Source organism: Nannospalax galili, unplaced genomic scaffold, assembly GCF_000622305.1.
Source record: "Nannospalax galili isolate Female #2095 unplaced genomic scaffold, S.galili_v1.0 scaffold302, whole genome shotgun sequence".
Lineage (NCBI taxonomy): Eukaryota > Metazoa > Chordata > Mammalia > Rodentia > Spalacidae > Nannospalax > Nannospalax galili.
In genome coordinates, this window is record NW_008350120.1 from 942,505 (window position 1) to 956,827 (window position 14,323).

The window sequence follows — 14,323 nt, forward strand, 5'->3', positions numbered from 1 at the left end:
CCCGCCCCTGGCCACTCCAGCTTAGAGAGGAGGATAGATGCTTTATGCAGCTCAGATTCAGGGATTGTTCTTTTGTTTTGAGTCAGGGTCTTACTACGCACCTCCAGAATGCTGGGATTACAGGCATGCACTACCACACTCAGCTAAATTCAGAGAATTGATTACAAAAAGAAGGGAACCATTACCCTGTCACTCCCACAGTACTCAGCCTACCCACTCTTGCTGTATTCCCAGTAGGCTATGCAGGCAAAGATGATATTGTCTGTTTTCATTCCTGATGGTAGATAATAGGTTAGATAAACTTAGTTTATATGTAAAATGTGACACATAGTACTTCACACTTTAGCTTTGTTAAACTTTGATGTTACTGTAGTTATGCAATTCTTCTGTTTCTCCCCATCTGTAGGCACGTCAGCTCTTTAAAGAGCTTTACATCGACCCATCAAAAGTTCATAACTTGTTGCAGTTGGGGTTCACTGCCCAGGAAGCCCGGCTTGGCCTGCGGGCCTGTGATGGGAACGTGGACCATGCAGCCACTCACATTTCCAACCGCAGAGAGGTAGTTCTCCACTTGTTGCTAGCATCCTGGAGGCCCGGGCCCAGAGGAGGTTATGAAACTGAGACAGAGAATCCCAGAAGAGGTGTGACTAAGAAGGTGCACACCACTCCGGATCAGGGAGGAGGGACTGGTGGTCTTCCCTTTTTGTGAGACAAGGTCTCATGTAGCCCAGATTGGCCTCCAACTTGCTAGGTAGCCTAGGGTGACCTCAAGCTTCCGGTCCTCCTTGCCTCTACCTCCTGAGTTCTGAGATTACTGGTGTTGGCCACTGTACCCAGTTTTATGCAGTGCTGGGATGAAACCCAGGGCTTCATGCCACCTAGGCATGCTGTCAACAGAGTACAGCCCTGCCTAGATCACCTTAATTACATCAGCATTAGAGCAGTGCAGCTTCCTGCCCTGATACCAGGTTATGCAAGCAGTCTTCCTCTGTCTCTCTCAACACCATCGTGTGATTGTGGAAATCATTTTAAAGAAGGCCATTATGATAGTTTAGGATTGCCTTCCTGCCTAGAAATGTGTCAAACCATAGAAGCTGCTTTAAAAGCTGCAGTCATTTGTCACAAATACATGAAGGAAAGCTTTTGAATTCTGAGTTTGGAAGGACAGGGCGTTGTCACCCCCAGTGTGAGTTGTACAGCAGAGCACCAGAGAGCCGGTGTCGCAATCTTAGCTCCAGAGCAACGTCCCTTCCTCCAGACTAGAAGCTGCCTCTAGATTTCCAGAGAACTTCCCAGAGAAACTTTTCATGCATGGATCCTGTTCCCCTTTTTGCTGAACACCAGGGTAATCCTGACACCCAGCAACCTGCGGGACATGGAAGGGACAGGAAAGGGCACTGGTTGTCCTATCTGGCCCCAGGTCAGTTGGGTGGTAACCAGTCAAAAGGGCTATCCACAGGTCTCCTGCAACAGTTTGTGTTTGACTGCTCTCCCCGTCAGTCCCTGGGCCTCACTGCAGGAATCAGGGATAGGTAGGGTGAAGTTCACACTGAGTATGCCAGGTTCAATACAATAGAAAGCAAGCCTTGAAGACACTGGACTCCTCCTCTGATAAGATTTCATTAGCATTTGGAAAGATGTGTTTTCAAGTGATTTGTTTGAAAACATTGTTTTAATACTTTTTAAAGCCCATAAGACATTTTCCTGATTGTGATGTGATTCAGTTCCTCCTGTGACTACCTGTGCGGCCAAAGGCACAGATGATTCTCATTTTACAAATAAGGAAACTGGCTCCGAAACTGACTTTTAAAGTATTGTGGAGGGCAGGTGAGGTGGCTCAGCTGATGAGGGCACACACTGATGACCTGAGTTCAATCTCCAGAGCCCACATGATGGAAGGGGAGAACTGACTCCTGCAGGCCATCCCCTGACCTTCACACTTGTGCTGAGGCCAGGAAAGTGTGGCAGGAGATTCAGTCTTACTGTATGGGCTGAGACTACACAAAGCCCACCTGGGGAACTAGATCAGCCTCCCATCCTGGAGAGGGCAGACGATGTTGGGAAGGCAATCCCAGTATCCCAAAGATGTACTCCCATGGGATCTTCAAGTGTGAGGTGGAGCTGCTGCCCCTCTATTCTAACAGCTTTGGGTTTGAGTCTCACAGAATAGAACGGACCAGGTCTTTTTTTTTCTCCTGATGCTAAGGATGGAACTCAGTCTCACCTATGCCAGGGTGAGTAGTGCTCTGAGCCCCCTAGGTATGAATCCCTGAGTAGGTCATTCAGAGTCTAGACTGTTCTTCTACCAGGTGGGAAGCTCTTCTGCCATCCCTCTGGAGGGTCCAGCACTGCACTGAGAACATGCCATTTCCCATGCTGAATGGGCTTGTGAGGTACTGACCTTAGCAGCTGTGTCCCCGGGCTTTGTGCCTCCTGCCATTTGTATGGGTAGAGAGGGGTCCCCTCTTCTGTTTGGTTGTTTATCCAGCCTGGAGATCTTGCCTGAGAGCGTCCTGCCTAGAGGAACTTGTTTTCCTTCTAACTTCTAACTGAGAGGAACTTACTTTCCTAAAGGAACTGGCTCAAATAAGGAAGGAAGAGAGGGAGAAGCGGAGACGCCGCCTGGAGAGCATCAACTCCTTGAAAGGAATGGGCTACTCCACACATGTGGCCAAGCAGGCCCTCCACCAGGCAAGAGGCAACCTGGATGACGCCCTGAAGGTAGTGCTTCCCGGATGTCTCCTGGCCAGCCTCCAGCTCACTCTACTTCCACAGCTTTCCCCCAAGTCCTTGTATTGGGGGTTGGGGGTGGGAGGTGGTGTTCCAACCCCACTGTCCTCCAGCAGAGCCAGAGAGATGGGCCCAAATGCTTGGCCTGGGGACAAGGCCCCTGCTCATACTAGCAGTCAGAAGTCAGGCCCTGGATGGGGCTTCATTTGCACCAGAGATTAGGTCAGTGTAGTCACTTTCCAATGTGAAGAAGAGAATGGCATTTCAGTGTAAGCTCTGGGGGTACAGTGCTTATTTGCATATGAAGAGAGTCCCCAGAGACCAGAGTAGTGGCTTTCTCTAGCCCTCTCCTGCAGGTCTTTGCTCTAGAGGCAGAATAAGCACTGTGCTGTATATCGGCTGCTTGGTATAGGAGACCTTTGCCCTTGGGGCACCCACAGATCACGGGGAGAGAGACAAGACCCATGGGGATGACATGGGAGTTGTTCTGAGAGCTGCCCTTTGGGCAGGGGACAGTGTTGGCCTGGAGCTCTTCGGCTGGGGAATTTGGCTAGTGATGAGGGGGCCACACAAGTCAATACCATCTCCTTCCCCTTTGCCATGGTCGCTGGGCAACAGAGCCCATCCTGCACACACCTTACATCTCCATCCCCCGCCTCAGAAAATCTCACGTATTAGTGTTTTTATTGTTGTACTTTCAATTAAAATGACAATTTGGCCAGGCATGGTCTCACATACCTTTATAATCCCAGCACTCAGGAAGCAGAAACAAGAGGATTTCTGAGACTTGAGGCCAGCTTGGTCTCCACAGTGGGTTCCAGGCCAGCTGGGGCTACAGGACAACCTTGTCTCAAAAACAAACAAAAAAAAAATTGGGTGGAGACACCTAAGGAATGACACCCAAGATTGACCTCTGGCCTCTACACACAGTAGCATATGTGCATATGCACCCCCCCCATGTTTATACATACAAAAAAATTAGGACATAAATATATTCAGCTACTGTCAAAGTATTTAATGTAAGAAGGGAAATTTCCCCCAAAGTTTTCAAGTTTAGTGGCAAGTGTAATGAACCTGGAGATCAAAGCCATGTCTGGAAGATCAACACCTTCACAAGCTAGGAGACCTTCTGTCTGCTCTGCTGAGACCCCTCCCGTCCCCAGTTGAGCTCTGACACACTTGGTCTCCCGCCTGCCTGGAGAGTGGACTTCTGCCTGCTCTCTACCCTCACCTGAGTACTGCCCTCCTTGGACACCACCTGTCAGCTCAAGCCCCTCTCCTGCTTCATAGTGCTCCCTGCACAGCCTATGGCCGTGTCCTGTGCTCATCTGTCCCACAAGTGGGCAGGTAGACTGTGTGCCTGCATGTGAGGGATGTCAGTCTGAGTAAAGGGTAGCCCTGTGCTTTCAGATTCTCCTCAGTAACCCCCACATGTGGTGGCTCCAGGATTCAGACCCTGAAAGCAACAGCCGTCAAGCAAGCCCTTCCCAGGAAAGCATCGACCAGGTGAGTGACAGGCAGGCACTGAGTTCACCTTGGGCTGGCTAGGACGAGTAGGACAGTGGCAGGGCAGGGTGGGTCTGCTCCTAGGTTACAAGCAGGGCTTCCTAGCCCTGAGAGGGCCTTAGGCACACAAAGTGGGGGTGGGGGTGGAACAGGATGCACTTCTGTAGGCAGGAAAGGGCTGGGCAGAGTGACGCATGTTTTAATCCCAGTATTCAGAAGGCAGAGATGAGTGGGTCTTTGTAAATTCTAGGCCAAACAGGTCTATATAGTGAGACCCTCCCTCAAAACAAACAGGAAAGAACACAGGAGGAAAGACCTAAATGAGGCAAGAGGCTGTCTCACTCCGTTTACATGTGTCCCACTTCTCTGCTTAGGGCTCAGAAGGATGTCACTGTGTCCCGAGAGATACTCTGTCCATACTTGTCCCCACACATTAGTGTGCCTCACATACTGTGGCCAGTTAACTTGTAGCGCTCATGGTTATATTTGCATAATACTTGATCTTAGCCCAGGACCTGTTGTACCTGGGTCCTGGTGGTGCCCTGTGGTGACGGGAACATGGGCATGGCAGTCCACATGGCAAGGTGAACTAAGCTTGTGGTCACAGCCTGCCCTGTGATCTCTCCTAGCTGGTGTACATGGGTTTTGACACAGTGGTGGCTGAAACTGCGCTGAGGGTGTTTGGAGGCAACGTCCAGCTGGCAGCTCAGACCCTTGCACACCATGGAGGAAGCCTTCCCCCTGATCTGCAGCTCTCAGGAGAGGACTCCTCGTCTACGCCATCCACGTCCCCTTCTGACTCTGCAGGTAGGTCTGAGGGCTGAATATGCTGACAGCTGTGCTCTGCTGAGTCTGAGCTGATGGACCAGGGGTGGGCCTAAGGCACAAGCTAAGCTGGAGGCTGAGGGGGGGGTCCCCTGCCAGGATGGGGTGGTATAGGGAGCACAGTCAGAGGGCGACTCTCCTGTAACCTACGGTTTCACTGCAGGTACCTCTAGTGCCTCAACAGACGAAGACATGGAGACAGAGGCTGTCAATGAAATCCTGGAAGACATCCCCGAGCATGAGGAAGACTATCTGGACTCAACTCTGGAAGATGAAGAGATTATTATTGCTGAGTACCTGTCCTATGTAGAAAATATAAAGTCCACCACAAAGAACTAAACAGATAAACCCTACAGCTCTGCTTGTAAACTGTCACTGAACAGTTGAATGCTGTGTTCTTTGTGCTCCTCCTGCTTCTCCTTGATTCTGCTCCATGGGCCTCTCCTCAGGTGCAGTGACGCAGCATGGTGAAAAGACTTGCTGGCAGAGGACAGTCAGGAAAGGGCTTCCCGGGCCTGGTTCTGCTGCTCCCTTTCTGCCTCGGCTGCACTCCTAACTGCCACTTGCTGGTTTTCCATCCTGAACTGGGAAGCAGGCTCTCTGGTGGAGGCAGGGTGGCCCCTGGGGAAGGTGTCTAGGGAAACATGTGGGGCCTGTCTGTCTCACTCAGCCTCCCTTGTGCAGTTTTCCTCCCGTACCTGCTGCTCAGACTCCTTCCCACCCACCTGTGTGCGCTCAGCTCGGCCCTCACTGCCCTGTACTCCCCCTTTTAAATCTCCATTCCTAGTGCTATGGGAACATAATGCTGTCACCAGACCAAATGGTGGTAGATATCTTGATCTCGAAATGTCAATATTGTGTGCTCTTAGATCAGTAAAATATGTACTTCAAATTCAAGATTGCAAATCAGTTTACATGAATTCTAAATTCCTCATGCAAAATGAAAAAAATCTTTTATTAAATGGAAAAGTTTTAAATGCTTACCAAAGCAATTTATTTTTAATTACTATTTCCAGACTGCTGTCCTAGAATTACATTTATTTATATTTGTGTGTGTATGTGTGGGAGCATACAAGTGGAGTACACATGCCACAGAGTACGTGTAGAGGTCAGGAGTTGGTTCTCTTCTTTCACCATGTGGGTATGAGGGATCAAACTCAGGTCATCAGTCTTGGTGGCAAGCCCCTTTACCCACTAAGCCTTCTTGCTGGCCCTCTTGTATTTTTTTAAACTTTTCAATTTTTTGGGGTGGGGGTTCTTTTTGAGACAGGGTCTCCCTGTAGCCCAAGCTGTCCTGGAACCCACTATGTAGATCAGGCTGGCCTTGAACTCACAGAGCTCTGCCTGCCTCTGCCTCCCAAGTGCTGGAATTAAAGGCATGTGCCACCATGCCTGGCTTAATTTTTCAGTATTTTTTATGAGCATTTGCCTGCATGCGTTTAAGTGTACCATATGCATGCAGTATCTGCAGAAGCCAGGAGTGTTGAACTCTCTGGAACTAGAGCTACAGATGTTGATGGTTGTTAGTTGCCAAGGAACTGAACCTTGGTCTTCTACAGCCAGTGCTCTTAACTGCTGAGCCATCTCCGCCCTGTTTTTTTTTTTTTTTAAGACAGGGTCTCACTTTGTAGCCCCAGCTCACTTAGAACTTACTAGGTAGATCAGGCAGGCCTTAGACCCAAAGATCCATCTGCCTCTGCCTCGAATGCTGGGATTAACGGGGCGCACCACCACACCAGGCTTTCTCTTGCTATTCTTTTAAAGTGGGTGATGTGGGTAGAAAAAAAAGTGGAAAACACAGTTGGGAAGCAGTGGAGTAGTGCCCTCAAGTAGCAGGGGGCAGAGGCCAGGAAGAACTCTGGTGCAGCACTTGTCAGGCCCACATGAGTCCCTGGGTTCCACCTCCAGAATCAGTAGATGCTGCTGAGAAGGGCATGTATAAAAGACAGGGTTTGGGTTTGACCAGGGAGGAGCACGTCTCAGCAAGAGGGTGTGAAGCAGGCCACCAGAGTTCGTCCTCAGAAGAGTAGCCAGCTGAGCTGAAGGGAACCCTGCCTCAAAGCCCCTAGCTAACTAGGCCCCATCCTGGGCATGGAGCAGGCCCTGCCAGTCTGCTTCTGGCTTTCCAACAGTTTAAATGCTAATCGAGAAGACCAAAAGCCAGGGTGGCACAGCTATGTCAGCAGGTCCTGACTGTACATGTCCACCTGCAGAGATGGCCAGTGTGGGGATGGACTGTAGCGGAGGGAGCTGAAACTGGAAGAGTTAGAGGCTACAGGGTGAGGTATGAGAGGTATTCTCCTTAGAGAACGGTCTATATATACCAAGAGGTGTATTGGAGGAATCAAGGTGAAGGGTGGTCATGTCTATCAACCCTGAAGGGCAGGTGGGGACTTGAGGGACATGGCAGGACACACATGGCAGGGCAGGTTAGAGGACCTGTATGGGGTGATGTCAGCCTGAAGCTGTGCAGCTGTGCTGGGTGTCTGATGCTGACCATGTCTCTTGTCAAATTGTCTTGCCCTGATAAAATCAGCATACCCTGTCTGTTCTCCTGGCCAAGTATCTGGTAGAAAGTTTCTGTCCTTCCTCTGGCCAGATGAACAGATTGTTCACAGGCAGACAGCTGCTTTCTTCCTCTCAAGTGCTAAACAAGCACTCTTACCATTGCATTACACCGGTCCTGGTGTGGCCAGAGGTGACCAGGTCTGACCAGAGTGTCCAACAGTAGCACACATAAACATCTCTCAGGTCCTGGCACCAGAGGGAAGGGATGTCAGGCATCCTCATGTCCTCACACCAAGGTCTCTTTGCCACGGAAATAAACTCTACCAATGAGTTGTGCTAAATGAGTGCAAAGTGTGGTTTCATGAGAAAGCACACACAGCATTTCCCATCACAGGCTTCACCCTGGCTATCCCTCTGGGTAGACGGCAGCCCATGTACCTTGCTGGGATCAGGTGAGGACCTGAGATGCCTAGTACGCATCACCTGGCAGCATCAGTGAGCGCTGCCTGGGATGATGGGAACACCCAGTGCTCAGGACCTGACCATCCGCGCAAGATGCTAGTGTATTGCCAGCTTTAGATTTAGAATCATCTGAGAGACACATATCTCTTCAGATAGGATGGACTGCGGTGGAAAGACCCACTTGAATGTGGGCAGTGCTGTCCCATGAACTGAGATCTTGGACTAAAAGTGGGACAGCGACCTGAGAGCGGACTTCCACCAAGATGCCAGCAAGCAGGTGCAAGGTTCCTGCTGCCACGAAGCCCCTGCCCGTCCCTCCACCCCACAGTGAGCTGTGTCCCCACAAATTGCCAGCCAAATTGACCCCTCCCTTAAGTTTTCTTTATATATTTGGGGCTAGAATGCCATAGCAGGCATATGGAGGTCAGAGGACCACTTGTAGTAGTTGGTCCTCTCGTGGATTCGGGTGATCAAACTAAGGTCATCAGGCTTGGTGGCAAGCACCCTTACCAGGTATCTCACTAGGCCCTACCTTTTTTTAAGGTAGGTAGTCCTTTTTTTGAGTTTCTTGTAGTCCATGTTGGCCTTGAACTTGTGTATAGTTAAGACTGACCTTGACCTCCTAGTCCTCCTGTCTCAGCCACCCAAGTGATGGGATCACAGGCATGAGCCACCACACCAGACCTTGCTCCTTGTCAGGTATCTGTTCACAGCAATGAGAAAGGTCATTGACACAGCATCCCCCTCCTGTCCTCAAAGGCCTGGGCAAAGTAGAGAACAGGTGGGATGTGCTGGGGCCACAGGCCTTGCCAGGGAAACACTCTGAGCTTTGAGAAATGAGGCATATGGTCCAGTCCCTCACAGGCTTCCCTCTGCGGTGAGGTGCTGGGTCCTTAGTGTCGGACACTGTGGTCTGCAGCCTCTCTACACCAGCGCCAAGCACAGGGTACTGTGGATGCAGGATGTGGCACCACACAGGAGCTGAAAAGTGCCCCCTTCAAGTGGGGCCAGAACACTGAGGGAGGCGCCTGGCTGGCTCCCCACACAGCCCGAGTCCCCATCTTTCCTGCAGCCCCTTCTGGCAGGGCTAGGGCTCCCTCTCAGGAACTACAGTGGCTCTCAAGGTTTTTTTTATGTGTCTGTGTGGGTGTGTGCATGAGAGCAGGTGCCCGTGGAGACCAGAAGAGTATTGATCTCCTGGAGCTGGTGTTACAGGTAGTTGTAAGCCACCTGATATAGATGCTGGGAACCAAACCTGGGTCCTCTGCAAGGGCACCTACTGCCATGTTGCCAGTCTTCAGTGGCTCCTGTCTATGTTGAATGCCTACCCCACACCTGGCACAGTGCTGCTCCTCCGCCCAAGGCCAGCGAGCTGCTGCCCAGCTGCCCTGCTCCAGACTTATGGGAAGAAACCTCTGGATTCACGGCCAAAAATGGGTTCCCTGAAGCAGGAGTCCCAGTGTCAACAGTGGGTTCCTTGTTCCCTGGTGGCTCCCATGGCCACACCCATATGAATGACCTTGGTTGACAGCCCCTCAGTCAGAAAAGGTGGCTCAGACCAGGTGTGGGAGGCACAGGTGGGGCAGGAGGCTAATGGGCCTCCAAAATGAAGACTCCGTTTGCAGAACAAAATCGGACACTCAGCATTTTGAGTGACATGTATTTGAGCTCTTCAGGTGAGTCCTCATGGCACAGGAGTTTCCAGTATCACAATCTGGCTCTGTGGCTTTTGTAAAGTCCCATTTCCTCTGAGTAGGAATGGCCTTCAGCCTCTGGAACTGGAAGCAGGCAGGCTGAAGCCAGAGTTGGCTAGGAGAGTCCCACAAAGGCCAGGTGGCAAGGCCTGGGCTGAGGGGATGGGGAGGAAGAGGAGCCTCCCTCTACCTACCACAGGCCACTGAAATCACAGAATGCTTGGAAAAGTCCAAAAATGTGTTGAAACTGAAGCTGGGCCACGAGCCTCGCCAATCTCCTTTCCAGACAGCTCAGGCTGGCTGCAGGGGCACCGGGGCTGCGCAGGCCACCTTGTTGCTAAAGAGACGGGACAGACTGCGCTTGGGTGCTGGCCTGCGTGGCGAGGGTGACGGGGACTGGAGGCCACTCACATCCCAGAGGCGCAGCACACCGTCATGAGATGCCGTGTAGAGCACCTGGCCATGCACCTGTGGGCAGGCAGGGCAGCAGTCAGCCATGGGCAGGCCACTGGGGCCTCCGCCTATGGGAGGCCCTTTGCTTCCCTGGAGCAGTAGGGCCCAGGAGCTGGGTAGAGGGAGGCCTACCTGGAGGCAGTTGATAACAAAGGTGTGGCCTCGGAACACCCTCTGCAGCACTCCCGACTGGGCGTCGAAGGCCCTGGCGCAGGCATCCCCACTGCCTGTGAACACTGTGGACATAGAGCAGCGTGCTGGGCTTCCTGTTATCACCCTACCATCTTCTTCCCAAGTACATAGCAGGACAACTGTGGTGTGACCTCCACCTACATCCTAGAGACATCCTAAGGTTCAGGTGGGACATTCTGTAGAATGGAACCCAGGCTGTCTCAGTCCCATGGGGTGAGGAAGGACAGAGGGCCCCAGGTTCCCCCTGTTCTATAGATGTTCTTTGCATAGACTGTGGCCGCCATGCCGTCCTCAAATTCAGCCCTGTATCCCCTGAGTGACTCTCTCAAGGGCCTCCTGGGGCCAGGTGACCATGCTTATGCCCTGTTGGGTAAAGCAGACTTCTGTGCCTCATGGTTTTAAGGCAATCACCACATCCTGCCCAACCACCTGTGCCCACAGGACCAGCCAGAACCCGCCATCCCTCCTTAGAAAGGGACACGGCCTTGAAGCAGATTCCGGACTCTCTGGGGCTCACCCGCACCCCATCTGATGCCCTCCATGAGGTGTTCCTTGATCATAACTTAGTCCAATGGTGCTTAAGCATCAAGGCACTAGAATCCCTGGAGTACTTGCTACGACAGATGGCTGAGTGCCACTCTGTGGTTTCTGATGCAGCAAGGGGGCCTGACCTGAGACTCCATTTTAACCAGCGCTGGTGAAGCTAGTGATGAGGGGCCACCTGGAGTAGGCTGACCAAGGGGGCTCACTGGATCACTTTATATGCTGACTATAAGGTGTCCCCTGACTGTGAGATAGGCCAGCAGTTCATGTGGCAGACACTGCAGGAAGCAGGGAAGTGGAAGGGGAGGTATGGGAAGGAAACCATACAGGGCATGTTAGTAAGCAGAGAACTGGAGGCAGCTAGGGACCAGCGGGCAGGAGAGATTCCAAGTCCAGTTGGGAGACAAGGACACCAGACCATGTACCCATTAACTTGACTGGTGAGGTGCTCCTGAGTGTCAAGTTCCCAGGAGCCCTGTACTGGGTAGTTTTAAAGGTCAACTTGACAACCTAGACTCCATTGGGAAGAGTCTCAATAAGGGATTGTCTAGATCAGGGTGGCCTGCCTATGGGCAATTGTCTGAATTGGTTTGTGGTGATTGTTCATTGTTTTATGTATATGAGCATTTTGTCTGCATGTAAGTGTACTATGTGTACAATGCCTGCAGAGGTCAGAAGAGGGAGTTGGATCCCTTGGAAATGGAGTTACAGGTGGAGTTATAGGTGAAGTTACAGCCTATGCCTTGAGACAGGAAGACACACCCTGAATGTGGGCAGCACCATTTCATGGGCTGGGCCCTGGACCGTGTAAGAGTAGAGAAGGCTTTGGGGCTGGAGAGATGGCTCAGCAGCTGAGAGCACTGGCTGCTCTTGCAGAGGACCCAGGTTTGATTCCCAGCACCCACATGGCGGCTAAGGGCCATCCTTGGCTCCAGTTCCAGGGGAATCTGAAGCCCTCTTCTGACCTCCGTGGCATTGCACGACACGGGTGCGCTCACATACGTGCAGGCAATATACTCATATACATAAAAAATAAAAATAATAAAATATCAAAAAAAAGAGTAGAGAAGCCTAGCAGAGTGGACGCAGCAAGCAGGAGACATGGGTGCAGTCCTGTCTCTCCGCTCTTGACTGAATGTGTTGTGACCTGCTGTCTCGAGGTTCTGCCACAATGACTTCCCCACAGTGACAGACTGGCACCTGGAACTGTGAGGCCAATGACCCCATCCTCCACTACGCTGCTTTTTGTTGGGGTACTTGTCACAGCAACAGGAATAAAATTGGGAGGAGTCTGAAGGGGTACTACAGCAGGACCCCTCCTGAGACGGTGGCTCCCCAGCAACCCTCACTTGTCACTCTGGGCCTGGCTAAAGCCGACGAGCATCTCTAGGTTGGCTCCCTGGTCTTTGGTGTCTATTTCTTACCCTTTCCTGCCTTCGCCTGTGCATACTCCACCTTTTTTTGTTTTTTTTGTTTGTTTGTTTTGTTTGAGACAGGGTCTCTCTGTAGCCCCCGCTGTCCTGGAACTCACTATGTAGACCAAGCTGGCCTCGGACTCACAAAGATCCACATGCCTCTGCCTCCCAAGTGCTGGGATTAAAGGTGTGCGCCACCACGCCCGGCTCTCCACCTTTTCTCAAAGCTTGCAGGTGCACATGGCCCTGGGGAGGAGGCTTCCTTGCTGGGTTTCCTCAATTCCTTCTTTGCCTCCCTCTAAACTTGGCAACAAGGCCCAGAATCCCCATGGGGCTGCTAGGCAACAGGAGAAGCCCACAGGATATGACCACAGCACAGCCAAGCCAGCTGCCGCCACGGGGAGGGAATGCAGGAGAGCACCAGGAAGTCTGAGCGCTAACCACCCTGTGCTATCAGAGAGAGAGGGTCCCGACTAGGGAGCAGAGCTCTCATCACCTGGCAGGCTTGGACACAACAGCAAGGAAAAAGTAACTTCTCCAGGTCAGGCCTCAGTCCCTAGAGCACCTTGGGCTCTGATATCCATTCTGTCTTCACCCACTACCTTCACATGAGATCAAGTTCATTTCCACTGTGACTCTGCCCTTCCCTCTCCTAGGAAAACACTCTTAGGACCAACCCTATGGGAGATGGTTACTGCTCCTGTCATGGACAGGAGTGGGCAGGGACATGGCCAACAGTGAAGCTGTGGAGAAGGTCCAGGAAAGAACTGGGCACCTGGAAGCCTCCCACAGCACGTGTGGTGAGGACCGGGCTCCTTCCCTGCACTGGCTGCTTTCTGAGTACGTCTGGGGTATCAACATGTGTTGAGCCAGGTGGACAGAACCAGTAAGGCCCAGATGTGTGACCATTTGGGACCTGGGGGACAGAAGGCTTTCTCCCTACCCAACAAACTGGATTCAGCCTGTCCTGCACACAGAGAGGGTTGGAGCTGCCAGTGGAAGGTTTGGATGCAGTTTCCAAAGGGGTCTACTCAGCTTGAAAATGCGTCCCTTTGCTCTTCTGCCTGCCTGCCTAAAACACGACACATGATGGCTGGTGCTCGAGCAGCTGTCTTAAACCATGCTCCTCCGCTAAAGACAGAAGACATGTGCTAGGGAGGAAGAAGCACACAGAAGGAGCTGTGTTCCCATGACTATGGGCCATCAATTCCAGCCTAAACTGCCAGCCTCTGAAAGTGTTTGACCTGAGCAAAAAAAAATCAACCACATTATTACATCCTTTGTTACCTAGATCTTACCAAGTGAGGCCAAACCTGTGGGCCCTCTGGGGGACACCATTGTCTCACCTGGAGAATTAGAATGTGGCCCAGTGATGGGCTTTTGACTCTAGAACCCTGAGCATTCAATCTCCCACGTTCTGTAACACTGGGGAGGAGCCTGCAATCCCCTACTTGGACCTTCTTTGCATCAAAGCTCCCAGACAGGTGCATGGAGTGACCAGTACCATCTTAGGGTGCCATGGAAACTGAAACAGCTCGGCTTAGTCAATGAGGGCATAAGAGAGGCAGAAGGGACCAATTGGGAGTGGGGAGGTAAGATGGCCAGGCTAGGATGGAGTGGGGAAGTGCTGGGGCAAGTCACTTACAGGTGCCTGCGTGGTACTTGAGGGTGCTCACGCTGTGCCTGTGTGCCGGGAACGTGCGCACCCGCTCCCCAGTGTCTGCCAGCCAACACTTGACTGTCCTGTCAGCACTGCCCGAATACAACAGCCGGTCCACCAGCTGCAGGAGAAGAGGGAGGGTCAGCCCACCACTGCAATGCTGGCTTTGATGGCTGGATAGCCCTCAAATCTTTCTACAAAGGGGGAAATGCTATGTACAGGGACAAAACCCCAACTCCAGACAGCCCTGTAGATCCCAGGCAGAGCCCTGCAGAACTTGACAGGGCCCACAGACTTAGACAGAGCCTCCCCTCACTGACTGCCCCTCCACAGGC

The 14,323-nt window shown here is 52.0% G+C and overlaps 2 protein-coding genes across 5 annotated transcripts in view; one reads left to right on the forward strand and one right to left on the reverse strand.

Moving 5' to 3' along the window:
• Positions 1-5,958, forward strand: part of Nub1 (negative regulator of ubiquitin like proteins 1) — a 29,127-nt gene extending 23,169 nt beyond the window's left edge. For 2 of the 3 annotated variants that reach the window (XM_008847242.3, XM_008847244.3), the window contains exons 11-15: positions 407-559; positions 2,575-2,721; positions 4,141-4,236; positions 4,866-5,043; positions 5,225-5,958. In XM_008847242.3, the coding sequence (XP_008845464.2) occupies positions 407-559; positions 2,575-2,721; positions 4,141-4,236; positions 4,866-5,043; positions 5,225-5,400 (750 nt within the window). In that variant the 3' untranslated portion in view covers positions 5,401-5,958. The remainder of the gene's footprint in view (positions 1-406; positions 560-2,574; positions 2,722-4,140; positions 4,237-4,865; positions 5,044-5,224) is intronic. The other variant, XM_008847245.3, reaches the window with a different exon arrangement.
• Wdr86 (WD repeat domain 86) overlaps positions 1-14,323 on the reverse strand; it is a 35,070-nt gene that overhangs the window by 1,195 nt on the left and 19,552 nt on the right. Inside the window, exons 4-6 of one of the 2 annotated variants that reach the window (XM_008847241.3) lie at positions 13,974-14,109; positions 10,311-10,414; positions 9,695-10,193 (exon numbers count right to left, since the gene is read on the reverse strand). In XM_008847241.3, the coding sequence (XP_008845463.1) occupies positions 10,017-10,193; positions 10,311-10,414; positions 13,974-14,109 (417 nt within the window). In that variant the 3' untranslated portion in view covers positions 9,695-10,016. Of the gene's footprint in view, positions 1-9,694; positions 10,194-10,310; positions 10,415-13,973; positions 14,110-14,323 lie in introns of those variants that run through there. The other variant, XM_017801710.2, reaches the window with a different exon arrangement.